The 15,548-nt window shown below is 36.8% G+C and overlaps 1 protein-coding gene across 2 annotated transcripts in view; it reads right to left on the minus strand.

The window, feature by feature from the left end:
- Nucleotides 1-254: 254 nt before the first annotated feature.
- UBE2E3 (ubiquitin conjugating enzyme E2 E3) overlaps nucleotides 255-15,548 on the minus strand; it is a gene marked incomplete at its 3' end in the record, with an annotated part of 86,638 nt that continues 71,344 nt past the window's right edge. For both annotated transcript variants that reach the window (XM_081095440.1, XM_081095441.1), the window contains exons 4-6: nucleotides 7,152-7,284; nucleotides 2,638-2,785; nucleotides 255-891 (exon numbers count right to left, since the gene is read on the minus strand). In XM_081095440.1, the coding sequence (XP_080951566.1) occupies nucleotides 794-891; nucleotides 2,638-2,785; nucleotides 7,152-7,284 (379 nt within the window). The remainder of the gene's footprint in view (nucleotides 892-2,637; nucleotides 2,786-7,151; nucleotides 7,285-15,548) is intronic.

The raw sequence follows: 15,548 nt of genomic DNA on the forward strand, positions 1-15,548 counted from the left end.
GTGAAAAATAAAAAACAAACAAAAAATAAAATCCAGTTTTCCATATTTAAGTTCATTATATTCTCTCAGTAGAACTTAAAGGAAAAAAAAAACTATACACATTTAATAAGATTCCACATGTTTTCTATTTAATAATTTCTTTATTTGTACTGGTCTTTAGTAGTCATATTCATATCTGCAATTTTATTTCATCAACAATCATCTCAGACACACCTTCTAACAAGACTGACTTAAAATAGTACGACAGGAAGCTATGCCTTCAGGAGCATGTTTATTGTGTTTGAGATGATACATCAGGTGCTCTCTGAGCTACAAAGGGTAAAAGGAAATCCTCTCATTACAAACTGACAAAGGTAAAAGGTAAAACATTTTTCACAACAGCATTAACCACATACTCAGAAATAGATCTGGGTTTAATACAAATGACATAATTCCTAGTCATCTACAGCTACTTTTATAACTTCATACAGATAATGAATTAGGCTAAAATGCACTATAATATTTGGTAGACTTCAGGACCAGTATCCTTAGTACATCACAAAATACATTTTGATATCCCAAAGAAGCAAGACTTGCAAGTAGGCATTTTAAACATAACTAATCTACAGCTACAAAGTTCTACCCTTGATAGCATTTACCTTTTTGGGGAGTCTCCCAGTCTCCAAAGGATAAAAGCAGAGAGTAGAATCAGTATAACATATACACAGAAGTCCGTATTGTAAAGGCTATAAAGATTTGCAGCACAGTGAGAAGATGCCTTCTGCGCCTTCACACTGCATACAAATTATGTGAATTATGTTGCGTATCTCTTGGTCCACTGTCTGGCTATCCTGTCATGTTCTGCTCTGTTGGTCAAATACTGAGTGGCTATGCTTCCAACCAGAGGATCCGCTGGAAAAGTGAGTAGAAGAATAAAAAATATTAGATATCTAAAAGGTACAGTTTTAACATTCTATTAAACTGAAATGTTGATTTTTAGCAGCATCTGAATATTAATATTCAATTTAGCTAAAGGCCCCGTAACTAAAAAATGAGTGTTAATAAGTATGATTTTTATAAAAGGGGTATATTTTTAATATACAAAAACTGTTTCTTACTCTTGGCATTTTAATAAATAATCAAAGTGTGCTGCTCTGGCCAGTGTGTTCGGTGGTGTCAGCCTGCACATGGAAGGGTCCCAGGTTGGATTCCCAGTCAAAGGCACATACCTGGGTTGCAGGTTCATCCTCAGCCCTGGTCAGGGCGCATGTGGGAGGCAATCAATCAATCAATCAATCAATCAATCAATGTGTCTCTCTCACATCGATGTGTGTGTTTCTTTCTCTTCTCTCTCTCTCTCTCTCTCTCTCTCTCTCTCTCTCTCTCTCTCTCTCTCCCTCCCTCCCTCCCTCCCTCTCCCTCCCTCCCTCCCTGCTCTCTCTAAAAATCAATGGAAAAAATATCCCCGAGTGAGGATTAATAATGCAATACTATTCAGAATAAAATGTTTCCTTCATTCTACATAATAGTATGACTCAAATATCCTTATCTCCAATTGAAAACTTACCATTCTGATTTACATAGAATTCTGAACTGGAAATTGAATCTGAGATATAAACCTCCATTACTCAGTTTTTTCCCCTGGCAAGTGATTGTTACCTGTTTACAGCATTTCTACCCAGAGATATACATGTGTACAAGCATGTAGAATATATTATTATGCCTATGTTTTTTTCCCCAATGTCTTACATTTTTAATATATCTTAGAAAGCTTTCCCTATCAGTTCATAAAGAGCTGTCTCATTCTTTTTAATAGGTAGATCCTCTATTAATGGACATTCAGGTGGTTTCCAATCTTTTGCCGTAATAAATGATGTTATAATTATCTATCTGTTTGTCTGTCTATCTATCTATCTATCTATCTATCTATCTATCTATCGTTTATGTATAACTGTTGGGCAAAAGATAATAGTCATAGACTTTGGTGATTAGTCAAATGTTTAGAAAAAGTAAGTCAACTTCTTTTAAAAACTGACCCCTCAGTAAGATAACATACAAAATCCTTGGCTTAAACATTTTTTTCAATTCAGTACCTCAGTTAATGATCACATGTGGCAGTTATGCATTTCTTTTAAATGTTATAAATTATGTACTAATGACTTTAAACCTCTAAGTTTATATAATCACAATCTCGTCCAACAATCTCATCAGCTATAGTTTTTTAATATTCTTCACTCTTACTACATCTAATACAACGAACTAAAATCCAAAAAGGAATAGAAAACAAGAAGTTCTTCATTACTAAGAGGTTGCTTTAATGCACATGGAGGCACAGAAGAAGAAAAGGAGGCACTGGAGTTAAAGACACCACTTTACTGCTGTCAAAGTGGTCTGGACAGGTACACACCTCAGAAAACAGAGTCCATCAATGAGAAGGAGAAAATAAGTATAGGCTAGTAGTCCATTAACAAACCACAGGAAGCTATTGTGAAACTTTTGGTCTATTCTAATTGAAATGGCATTGATAATTTCCTTGCAAAATGTTTTATACTAATCTTTCCACCAATAGTACTACCTTTCCAAATCTACATTTAAGCTACCAGGAAAATGCACTGGTGTCCACAACCTCATTGTATGTGGTAATAAAGATGTGCTTACCAGGGTTGCAGTCTGTCAAAAGAGAACAAATCGACAGCAAAACCTTTGAAATAGTCAAAGCGGGACTCCAGTTGTCTTTAAGGATGTCCAGGCAGATGACTCCCTGACTGTTGATGTTGCAGTGATAGATCCTGGTGCGGAAAGTAACCTAAAGGCAGTCACATTAAAAACAGGAAGAAAATGAAATGCTTTCTTACCAACTAAGACTCTCACCAGCAAAAATGAAGAGTAACATATCATATGATACTAAATAACAAATAATTTAACTGAAGAGCTAATAGAATACTGGGTTTAAGTGCTAACAAAATCAAATGGTTTTATTTAATTTGGTTAAAAAAATGTTCTGGTTTTTACCCAGTATAGCAAGAACTATATTGATTTCCAACCAAAGTGAGTAGCTGATTTGATTAGTTTAATCAAAATGAATGATACAGCAATTCTATGTATGTATGTGTGTGCACACCATACACACAAGCATGAGTGCACATAATACCTGTTTAAAGACAGAAGGGAAAACAAAAATGTGTGGTTGACAAAGGTAAGAGGAAGTGGTAAAGAATTTTTTAAGCATAAAGTGAAAAGTTTTATTAGTTTGTTAGTAGAAAATATCAGTATCAACTCAGCTAATTTCTTGCCATGTGTCAGAAAATAATGAAGAATTTAGAGGAAGACTGGTTACATCACCAACCTATTTCCTACCCTTTTATTTCCACAACTGGTTCACTCTCTTGTTAGATAATTACGTTAAATAAAACAAGCAAGGTCTTAAGCTACTGAATAAAGAAAGTGTATCTCCAGATGTGTGAAAAAAGAGGATAAATCATAGGAACAAATACTGTCAAGTTTCAAAACAATCCCAAACACTGAGTAGTTAGTCTTAATTTGGAGGTAGAGAAGAAAAAAAAAAAGGACAGTTTTTGATCCCTTAGAACTAGCAGTGTACTGTGATATCCCAAGTGGAGTGTGGGAAGAAAATATTAGTCCTCAAACGTGTATTTCTGATAAGGATACAAAATTAAAGACAAAAAAATTAAAGGTAACAGGGAAGGAACTACTGGTCTTGCAGAGGTGAAGGAAGGGGACCATGCACCTCTAGAATTGCTCTAATTTAGTTACACAGAGCTCTTAAAATGTGGCTAGTAGAACTGAAAAGGGATAAGAATGTAAATTACACATTTCAAAGACTCAATACCAAAAAGAGATTGTAAAATTCCCTCTTATATTGGTTACATGCTTGAAATGACAATATTTTGGATGTACTGGGTTACATAAAATATATTATTAAAATTAACTCAGTTTATTTTTTTAAAAAATATATTTTATTGATTTTCTTCAGAGAGGAAGGGAGAAAGACAGACAGCCAGAAATATCGATGAGAGAGAAACATCGATCAGCTGCCTCCTGCACATCTCCCACTGGGGTTGTGCCCGCAACCAAGGCACATGCCCCTGACCGGAATCAAACCTGGGACCCCTCAGTCCACAGGCCGACACTCTATCCACTGAGCCAAACCGGTTTCAGCAAACTCAGTTTCTATTCTTTTAATGTAGCTACTAGAAAATTTAAAATTACATGTGTAGTTTGCATTATATTTATATTAGACAGTTCTATATAATACAGGAATAACACATGTTCAGATTATTGACAGCTGACTCTATGTATGGTTTACAAACACAATACAATTAATATTTTGAATTTGTTTAGCTATTAACAGAGTGAACAAAAGAATTAAATTATTCTTCTTCAAGAAGCTCAACACCTTCTCTGAACTTCAAAAAGAATCAGTATTGTAGAGAAATAATTGTACCTAACACTAAGATAACAGCAGAAGTCTTATTTCTTTTTCACTTGTCCACCTAGAGTTCTGAATGCTTCATAATACTGTATATGATACCTTAGGCAAAAGGAATTAATCAACATTAAAGGGTTAGAAAATTAAAATGAGACCAGCAAATATATTCACATGCTAACTTAATTTTAAAAAACGTATTAACCAAAACAATTATGATAAATCACATATAGGAAACTGCAGTTTGAAACCTTTATTTCAGTCAATTTCTATTTTCCATTAAAGATACTAAGAAGTCTTTTTCTTCAACAGATTTCCACTCACGTACAAAGATTATTTTGAAAAATATAAATCTTGCATATTTTTTTCTGCTAGTTTTCTATCAGGTTAAAACCACTTTTCCAATATGCAAAATGAGGCATGTAAAAATAAGTATCACTATACAGTCATGAGCTGTTTTGCTAAAGTTTTATTTGTTTTCTATAATACAGAAAATCACTGAATGCAATTGAACAGTTGGTGACATGCTGCCCTTTAACATGTCATTTGAATAAAATTTGTGTTATTATTAACATGAGGGTCTTATGCCTTTACTTGATTGATCTAGCAAGACATACTCTATATAACTGAGAGCATTAAAGCAATCATTTAAAGATCTTAAATTCTGATGGGACCAAAGAAAAAAATACTCAAAAAACTGATAGCCACATTTGAGAGCCAATACCTCTAGGGGCTAGGAAACCTTGGTATCTGCAATTTAAGGTAAATAGCACTAGGAGGAAATATTCTTACCTTATTAGATAATATACTTTCTGGGTTTTATCTCTTGCTTTTCTTTTCCAGGCATTAAACTGCTACATATATTTTACACAGCTTTGAGAACAAAGTGAACTATGTTGAAAAGGAAAATGTTTTATTACAGTTAAGGGCTTGATAGCACAGGTTTCCCTAGCATGTCAGAAATCTCTGAAATGAAATAATTATGTTCAGACTTAATATTGGTGGTTTTTACCAGCTGGCCTGACCATTTTATTTTATTTTACTTTATTTTATTTTATTTTATAATGAGAAGTCAGAGGAAAAATCTATTTAAGTAAAGGTTATGTTTAAGACTTGACAAATAATTGCCAATCGTTACAAGGCACAATTCAACCCTTCTCTGTTATCATCTAATTCATATTCAGAGACAACAAGGAGGCATTAAGTCACCCAGCCACACTCATTCCCATTACTACATGCTACCAACAGAGGGCACAACATACGTTTACTAAATAGTATTAGTTTCCCTCTTCTTTGCCAAGGTTTTCTAGATTTTGCTCATCTATAAAGATAAGCTATTTAGCACAAAATTCAAGTTAGTTAACCCTAATTTCTAGAAGCTGTTAAACAGGTTTACTTTTGAATCCCAGTATGTTTCTAAGGAAGGTTCATAGGATATTTTCCCTTATATCAAAAATCCATCTGCTTTTCTGATGTGCACATGGTATACTCTTATTTATAGTTAACAAACCCGAGAAAACAAAGATGGCGGCATAGGTAAACACCGGAAATTGCTGCCTCGCACAACCACTTCAAAAATACAACTAAGAGACAAAACGGACATCATCCAGAACCACAGGAAGGCTGGCTGAGTGGAAATTCTACAACTAGAAGGAAAGAGAAAAGCACACTGAGACTCAGAGGAGGTGCGGAAGTAAAGTGCAGGGGTACGGAGGCACATGGAAAGGGCTGGCAACTGAGGACGCGGTTGTCTTTTTCAATCAGGAGGGAGTATCAAGCTCCCGACTGCTCTGAACTCCAGTTCCGGGAGAGTCTCTGGGGACATATGGGGAAAAACTGGACTGCATGGCATTGGTCAGAACTCGAGGGCGGCTTTCTCTCAGAGGTGCTTGCAGCGATTACCGGGACACTGAGACCAAGGACCTCTTAGGGCAGGGCTGAGGATCAGCCATAGCTGTTTGTCTCTGCCCTGTTGATTCCCTGAGACCCTGCCTCACCCAAGCTGCTAGCAGAGGCTTTTGCATATGAATGGCCTGGCCCTTTGCAATCTAAAATTACCTAACAAACTGCAGTTGGGTCAGAGAGACCCAGAACGTCCAAAAGAAGGCCCCAGGTCCCAGAGCAGCTTGCACTGCTTCACAGCTGGGCCTCATCTGGGCACCTCCAAACCATAAACTAAGAAGAGGAATCTGCAGATCTCTCCAAAGCTCCTGCTGGGTAGCCTCAGGCAGAGGCTAAATTAGCACCTCCTTAGAGATCCAGAGCCAGTGTACCCAGTGGTCAGAGTGGGACCATTCAGATTACGACTCCTCAGATCCATAAGGGACACACTCAGGGGACAGACTCAGTGAGTACCAAAGCCCCACTGAAGCAAGTCTTGCCCCATAAGAGTGTCTCCAGCACAGAAGTTCTCCCACTGTAGACACAGCTAATTCTCACAGCCAATTGGCCTAGAGGTCAATTCCTCCCAGTGATACCTACAACAATCAAGGCTTAACTACAACAAGACTATAGTTAACAAACCCTCTCTCTGCTGATTACAGTTATTTGTAAAAGGCAGAAATCAATTACTTTCAGTTATATCTTAGTACATGAAAGTTTCCATTATTACTTCATTAAAAAAAACGAAGTTAAAATGATTACATCAATACACATTTAACCTTTGGAATAAACTGACTTTAGAGAAGAAGGATAAATATTAAAGAATGTACCTCTAGGTTCTTACCTTTGGTGGCTTAAATGGATAATCGGATGAAAATGTGATATCCAGAAAAAACACACCACCTTCATATACAGAACCTGGTGGACCAAGTATAGTCGATCTCCATTCATAAATATTATCTCCTTTAGGCCCAGCACTATTTAAAAGAAATTAAAAATCAATGTGTATATCTGTAAGCCATGAATATTAAAAACTTTTACCAATTAAAAAAAAAGCTTATACCAATTAAATATTAAAGGTAAATTAGCAACTTAGAGTAATCCAATGAGTGCAAGCATGTGTATAAACTTATTTGGAAATAATTCAAATCTACGGAAAAATTGCAACAAAGAACATCATATTACTTTACCCAGATCTCTTTCTGTTAGCACTGCCCCATGTGCTTCATCACACCCTTCTTCTCTATGTATATGTACATGCATATGTATACATACACCCACATATACACAAAGTGCTTTTTTATGAGCCATTTCCCCATAAATACTTCGGCATGCATTTTCTAAAATAACCTCCAATACAATCACAATACAGCTATAATTCAGTAAATATATTATCAGTACAATACTTCAACCTACAATCTGCAAAGTAATGTTGTCAACTGACCCAACAATGCCTTTTAAACAAAACAAACTTCTAATTTTTCTCCAGATATGGGATCCAGTCTTGGGATCATCTAAGTATATCCTGCACCTTTAGTCTTCTTTAATATAGAGCTTTTCTTTGACTTTCATAACATTAACATTTTTGAAAACTACAGTTCTTTTTTTAATAAAATGTGCATCGTTTTGAACTTGTCTGATGTTTCCTTAGGATTAGATGCAGGTGGTGCACTCCTGGACAGGATAGTACACAAGTGATGTGTTCTTCTCCGGCATACGGTATTCTCCTGTCCCCAATTGGTGATGCTAATTTTCATTACCAGAGCAAGTGCTGCCCAATTTTCCTACTGTTTACTTAATACCTTGTCCCTATAACCAAGAGGCAACCTTTGGACAGACACTTTAAAACCATGCAAATACCCTGCTGTTCATCAACATTTGTCCCCTCGATTTAAGATCCACTTGTGAGCCCTGGCCCATGTGTGGCTCAGTGGTTGGGTGTTGTCCAGTGGAGGGAAGCCAGTTAGATTCCTGGTCAGGCCACACGCCTGGGATTGAGGACTCCATCCCCAGTTGGGGATGGGGTGGGTGGGGGGAGGGGGGGAGTAGCAGGAGACAATCTATTGATGTTTCTCTCTTGCATCGATGTTTCTCTCCCTATTCCTTCCACTGTCTCTAAAAATCAATAATTTTTTTTTTTAAAGATCCACTTGTGAGTCTTGGCTAAACTGAATTACTATGATGGTGATAAAATCGTGACTTTCCAAATCCAGCATTTCCTCCATATTTATCAGCTGGCTCTTGAGCCCTTTATTCTCCCATTTGTATGAATATATACCAGGTGTACTGGTTAATAATGGCGGATTTTGTAATCAAAGAAAACACGATAATTTCAAGAGAAACATCAAAAATGCTTTATTCAAAGTAATGTTCATCGCTAGCTACACATTTTCCCCTTCTTTTAGGTAATTTGTGGATACCCTCCCAATAGAACTTTTCTTGTTTTGAGGCAAACCATTCAGAGACCCAATTTTCCACTTCTTTGCACGTTTTGAAGTGCTGCTCAGAAAGTACATGTGCCATCGATCTGAACAAGTGATAATGTGAAGGAGCAAGGTCTGGTGAATACAGCGGGTGGGTTAATACTTCCCAGGCAAGATCTTTTAACGTGTCTTTAACTGGTTTTGAAGTGTGTGATGGTGCGTCATCATGAAGCAAAATTACTTTGCCGTATCTTCTGGCAGATTCTGTTTGTGGTTCAAATTGATTATTTGTGGTCGTTAGCGATCAGTATTAATGATTTCACCTTGTTTTAGAAGCTCATAATACACCACACCTTTCTGATTCCACCAAACACAGAGCATTGTCTTCTTTCTGAAGCAATTTGGCCTTGCAGTCGATGTTGGTGGTTGACCTGGATCAACTAATGATTTTGTGCATTTGGGATTCTCAAGATAAATCCAGTTTTCATCACCAGTCATAATTTGATGCAAAAAAGACTTTCTTTCATGCCGTTGAAGCAACATTTTATTGATGACTTTTCGATTTTCCATCTGTCTTCGTTCAGTTGATGTGGCCCCACTTCCCTTCCTTTAAAATCTTTCCCATTGCTTGTAAACAATTGGAAATTGTTTGCTAAGCAACGTTTAATCTTTCTGCAAGTTGTTTTTGAGTCTGACACACATCTTCATTCAATAATGCTTGTAAATGTTGGTCTTCAAACTTTTTCGGTTGACCTGGACGATCTTTGTCTTTCACATTGAAATCATCACTTTTAAAGTGTTTAAACCAGTGTTCACAAGTATCTTGAGATGGAGCATGTTCACCATAAGCTTCCTGAAGTATACAATAACTTTCAGCAGCACTTTTCTTCAAAATAATGAATTAAAACTTCCCACATATACTGTTTTCAGCACGAAATTTGACATTTTTAAGCGTAAAAATATCTATGATATTAACACCTTCAGCAAATTTGACATATGAAGTTTTGAAGCTTGCTGTCAATACAACAAAATAACATACATATCAAATCGCACATATATCAACATATGTGTAACTCCAACTATTGAAAAAAATCTGCATTATTAACCGGTACACCTGGTATATTACTGGTGAGGCTATGTGAATTCCTAATTTTTTCCTAATGATCTCTAGTAGTTCATTATAGCTTTTAATTATTTTGATACTCAAAGTATCCCAGATTTAGCCAGTGGGAGCCTCTTCAAATGGCCCCCATCTCCTGGTGATAGGCCACCACTGGTTTCACTGAGCACTTCCTTACTTTCTGGCATACCAACATGTTCTAGGCTCCCAGCCTTGGAATCAGCCATTTCTTCAAGGAGCCCTCCTGGTTCCTTTTAGTGGGAAGGTTTTAGAAACCAAGGTTGAGAGCTAGGCACTACTAAAGTCCAGATACACTGTACTGTGCTCAGTTTCATTTATAAAATATAAATGTGAGAAGTAATTCAAACAAAATCTAAATTCACAATTATTTGTCAGTAAGGCCCATCCAATAGTTTTCAAAACTCTTTTCAATTTTACAGCTTCCATTTTTCTCTAACCTTCACATCATAAATTACCTTGATTTTCTAAGCTAATGTATTATATAAAGCTTTTTTCTTTTAAAGTGGCCATAGTTTAGAAATGATCTGCATGTTTTATTTAAAATAAGTGCAAACCAGCACTGATTACCCAACCACATTAATTACAATTCAGTATAATTAAAAATGATTTAACTAGTATATCTTATTAATTCTGTAAAACATAAACTTATGAACTGTGAATACCAGGAAAGTAATACTATCAATAATCAAATATGTGCTCTGAAAAATAGTTCATACAGAAAGAGTATAGAAAACTTGATGGGTATAATCAAAATATATTTACAGGATGCTTCAAAAACCTATCTTTAAAGAAGATATATATGACAAATAAAATCTTATTATTTTGGCCTATTTAGGAAAAATATACTTTTAAAAATACTACTACATACTTTGTAAGTTTTTAAGTATCACAGCAAGTGGAACTAATTATAGTAATAGCTGGTTGTTCTGTCATCATTTGAGAATCAGTATATTCCCTGAGTGAATTTTCATTGTAACTAAAGACATACAAAATAGGGTATCAATTTTGTGGTACATATAGATGATAGAACACCACTCCAAACAAATGAGCTATCAAACCATGAAAAAAAAAAAAAGGAAACAATGCATATTACTAAGTGGAAGAAGCCAATCTAAAAAGGCTATTCATTTTGTTTGATTCCAACTACAGAACATGGTGAAAAAGGCAAAACTATGGAGTCAGAAAAATAAAAAAATCAGTAGTTGCTAGGGTTTAGTGGGGAAGGGGGAACACAGAGGATCTTTAGGACAGTGTAGCTAGTCTGTATGACACTCCAGTAATTAATGAAGGTCATTATACATTTGTCAAAACCCATAGAATGTACAACAGCAAGAGCCACCCAATGTAGACCAGAGACTCTGAGTGCCAATATTGTGTCAAATGTAGGTGCATCGATTGTAACAAATGTATCACTGCTGTGGGACACTGGGAGTGGGGAGGTGGTGCATGCAGGGTCAGCAGGTTCATGGGAACTCTTTATACTTTCTGCTCAATTTTGCTGTGAACATAAAACTACTCTAAAAGATAAAGTGTACTAATTAGAAAAAATACAAATAAAGTTAGAAGAAGTAAATGTTTCTCTATTAAAGCAAGAAGTAATAAATGTTTTTTAAACATTGGTTAATAAAAACAGATTCCAACTTATAAAGGAATGTGTGCAAAAATTTGTTTTAAAATAAGGGACTTTGGAACTTGGAACACACTTTAAACACAGTAATGGTTTCAATGCTGGCTCAGAGAAAGTCCATTTAAACATTTCCCCTATAACTTTAAATGAGCTACTGTGTATTTGCAGATTCATGACTTGTTTCTTACTAATGGAGACATCAAGAATACCCGTCCTTCAAGCCAAATTGCTAATTCAAACACCCATCACCCTTTCTCCTCCTGGTCCCCACTGCGCTCTCTTAGCTGAAGCTCTTGGAACTCAGGACGGAGGAAAGGTAATCTTAGTTATCAATTAGTTGTTTGCTTCAACAGGATGTCAATGCTGGTTGGGCTTTGGAATATTCTTGGCATACTAAACAAATTTAATTACACTAAGCACCACAGGTAAATGGACATGTGTGAACAATGACTGAAAACCTAAGGAACCTTTGTATTGAGAAAATGTGTCCCAACAATAACAGCTGCAGGAACAACAACCATTTGCATTAAGCACTTGTATGTTGCCAGAAGTCATTATGTTAAATGCCATATATCTATCTCATTTAATCCTCAGAGTAATGCTATGAGATAGATAACATAACTATCTCAGTTTCACAGATGAGACAGCCAAGCCTCACAGCAGTTAAGTAGCTTCCTTTAAAGTCTCATGGCTAACACACAGGCAGACAGTGGATGTCTACCTAGACAGAATACAATCTGAGTATATCTCTGTATTTCTTTGCAAACTTTAAACAACTGTTTTATAAGTGAACAGGTGTTTCTGAGTGCTTAGAAAAAAGTCATTACTTTTCTAGGTTGAAAGTAATTAGGAGTTCACAATTTATTAGGGAGAGATATAAGACAATGGGGGAGTATAGATGGCCTAGGAAACAATACAGAAAAATAATTCTACTAAAAGACAGATATAGTTCACAATTATAGTATCTTCCTATTCCCCTTCCCCAGATTGATCTCTTTCTGGTAAAATTTAAGACCTGTGAAGTCTGGTGGGAAATGGTAATGCTTACTAATCCATACTGTGTCATTTTGAGCATATAAATTCACTTTGAATCTGAAAATACGTATTTGAGCTTTTACAATATGCCAAGTATAGTACTTTGTATACTTCCACAGTAGACTGAATTGAGAAAATAGAAATGAATTCATTCATTCATTAAAGGTCTGAGTGTCTACTTTTGTGCTGGGCACCTATGCTGGAAACTAAAGTGGCCTCTGCCCTTAGGGAGATTCCTAGGAGATTCCACCTAGCACACACACACACACACACACACACACACACACACACAGTGGCCAGATTATTAAGACCACCTGATGTTTGTAGGCAAATTAGCTATAATTTCACACTGAAGCTGCTAGAGAGCCAGCCCATTATAAATAGGGAAGCAGGTTGTTTACCACGACAGAAGTGATTTTTTTTCTGAAGATATGGGTAAACAACGTGATTTAATAGCCTTTGAACGTGGGATATATGTGTGTGTGTGTGTATTTATATATATCAAATAAATGTACAATAAACATGGAAATGTGCTACGAAGGAGAGGTATACCTTGCTGAGTGCCAGGGGAATGTGACCTAGTTAGGTGTATCAGGGAAGGTTCACAGAGGAAGCAATGCTTGAGGTAATATCTGAAACATCAGGGGGTGTTAACTAGGAGAGGGTAAAGGGAAGAGCTAGGGAAGGCTGAAGAGCTCAAGTAAAGGCCCTGAGGCAAAAAGGAGCAAAGGGAGTGGCAGGACCTAGAAATAAGGCCATGGTGGTAGAAGCCAAGAGAAGGGGAAGTGCAATAAGAGCTGAAAAGTAATAACACATGTCCATGCAGGACCTTGTCAGGCTATCTCAAAAATACACGTCTTTATTCTAAATGTATTAGGAAGCCATCAAAATATCTGAAGCAGGGGAGAGGTCACAGTGATATTTGTGTTTTGGAAAGCTTCCTCAGAGGGAAGAGGACCAGAGGGGCTGTGGGGGACCACGGTAGTAATCCAGATGCAGGTGATGGCAGGCTGCACACACTGGTATCAGAGACAAAGATGATGGATTTGAGACATATTTATGAGGTAAAAATCAACCAAATGTATGCTTTTGGAATATGGGAGGAGGGAAGGGAGATGGGGATTTCAAGAACAACTCATAGTTTTCTTAAGTGAGATAGATAGATACAAATGCCATTTACTAAGACAGGGACAATGAAAAAGAAGCTGGTTTTGGATATACTGAAATAAGATGTCTTTGAGATATCCAAGAAATAGATATGTCAACTCAGCATTGGGGCCTGGGCTGTAGGTATAAATTTGTGAGGCCTTGGTACACAACTGTAATTAAAGTCCCGAAGGTGGGAAGGGCCAGATTACAAAAGGAGTGCAGAGACAAGGAAATGACACCTGGGAAGAGAGAACCACATGCAAGTCATGATGACACCTGACAGACCTGTGACAGGTGTATAACAGAGGGGCAAAAAAAGTGACAGCAATAGAGGGGAGAGATTAATTACATGAAGAGATATGAGAAGAAGCTGGGCTTGAAAAGGATGTTAAAAAAATAAGGAAGACTTCATCTGGTAAGGATTTGAGAAAAATAAAAAGTAATTTGGAAAGATCTCCAAGATATATATTAAGTGTGTGTGGGGGGGGGGAGGGGCGAGGAAAATACAGAGCAGTGGACAGGAGTGTTCCAATTATAAACTACAAAATCTATCTGCATGTGTGTGCTGGCAATGTGAACTGACTGGAAAGATACACAAGAAAATGCTAATAGTGATTTCCTCTAAGAAGGATCTGGTGCTCTAGAGTAAAAGAAAACTGCTTTTACTGTGTACTCTTTTCTCTTCGCAATTGTTTACTATGGGCAAAAAAAAGGTGTGTGTGGGTGTGGTTTTTTTTAATTTAAAAATCATAAGGGGAGAGAGAAAAAACCAGTGAGCTTTATACGGCTGAAGCACTAAGACCACAGGAGAAAATCTAAACCATAAAGGATTTTAAATAGGCAGTGTGAATTTGTATGATATGCTTTGTTATCCTCAATTCTAAAACTGGAGAATTCTACAGAGTTCTGAAATAACAAAGATTTAATAAGAGCTTTTAGATTATCTTGGCTAGAACTACTTACGCTTTCTTAGGTAACTTCCCTTCCCCATTGCAAACTTAAGCCATTTTTCCAAATATATTGTATATCTGTGTTACAGAATTTACCGAGCGACAGGAAAATATACACACAGGAGTACTCATACATACATACATACAGGAAAAACCCATTTATTTCCAGGTGTACTAGTATCGTGACTCAGGGGAGCCTGTTTCCAAATCCTGAGCAAACCAATATGGAGGAAGCTTTATCTTTATACCCTTTGGTTTCTTTATCCTCCATATATGGATCAGACTTCTGGACCTTTGCAAAAAGCCCCATGTGTTGGGATGGGGGCCATGAGACCACACCTCAACGCCTGGCACCAGCGGTGTGTATTGTTCATGGTTTATGGCCTCTGTAAAATGTGAGTATTTAGGTAAACAGATCTTGCAAGACCAGATAATTAAGGAAGGGGTAGTGACTAGACCAGGGGTGGGCAAACTTTTTGACTCGAGGGCCACAATGGGTTCTTAAACTGGACCGGAGGGCCGGAACAAAAGCATGGATGGAGTGTTTGTGTGAACTAATATAAATTCAAAGTAAACATCATTACATAAAAGGGTACGGTCTTTTTTTTTTTTAGTTTTATTCATTTCAAACGGGCCGGCCGGCCCACGGTCCGTAGTTTGCCCACGGCTGGACTAGACTATAGGCTAATAGGAATGTGCATTAGGGATACTAATTAACTAGGTACAGAGTCAGGCTACTGGTCTCCCCCTCTTTCCCTCCAAAAAAATGTCTTATTTTTCTCATCATCTGAACCACAAGTCAACCATGTTTGACAGGATACCCTCATTTTTATTTCCCACTTCTACTTTTAAGATGTAAGATTGGGTAAAAAAACAACTAATGAGCTGATAAATGTGTCAAGCTCTAGTCTAATTT

The sequence above is a fragment of the Myotis nattereri genome, assembly GCF_964212035.1.
Source record: "Myotis nattereri genome assembly, chromosome: 7".
Taxonomy (NCBI): Eukaryota; Metazoa; Chordata; class Mammalia; order Chiroptera; family Vespertilionidae; genus Myotis; species Myotis nattereri.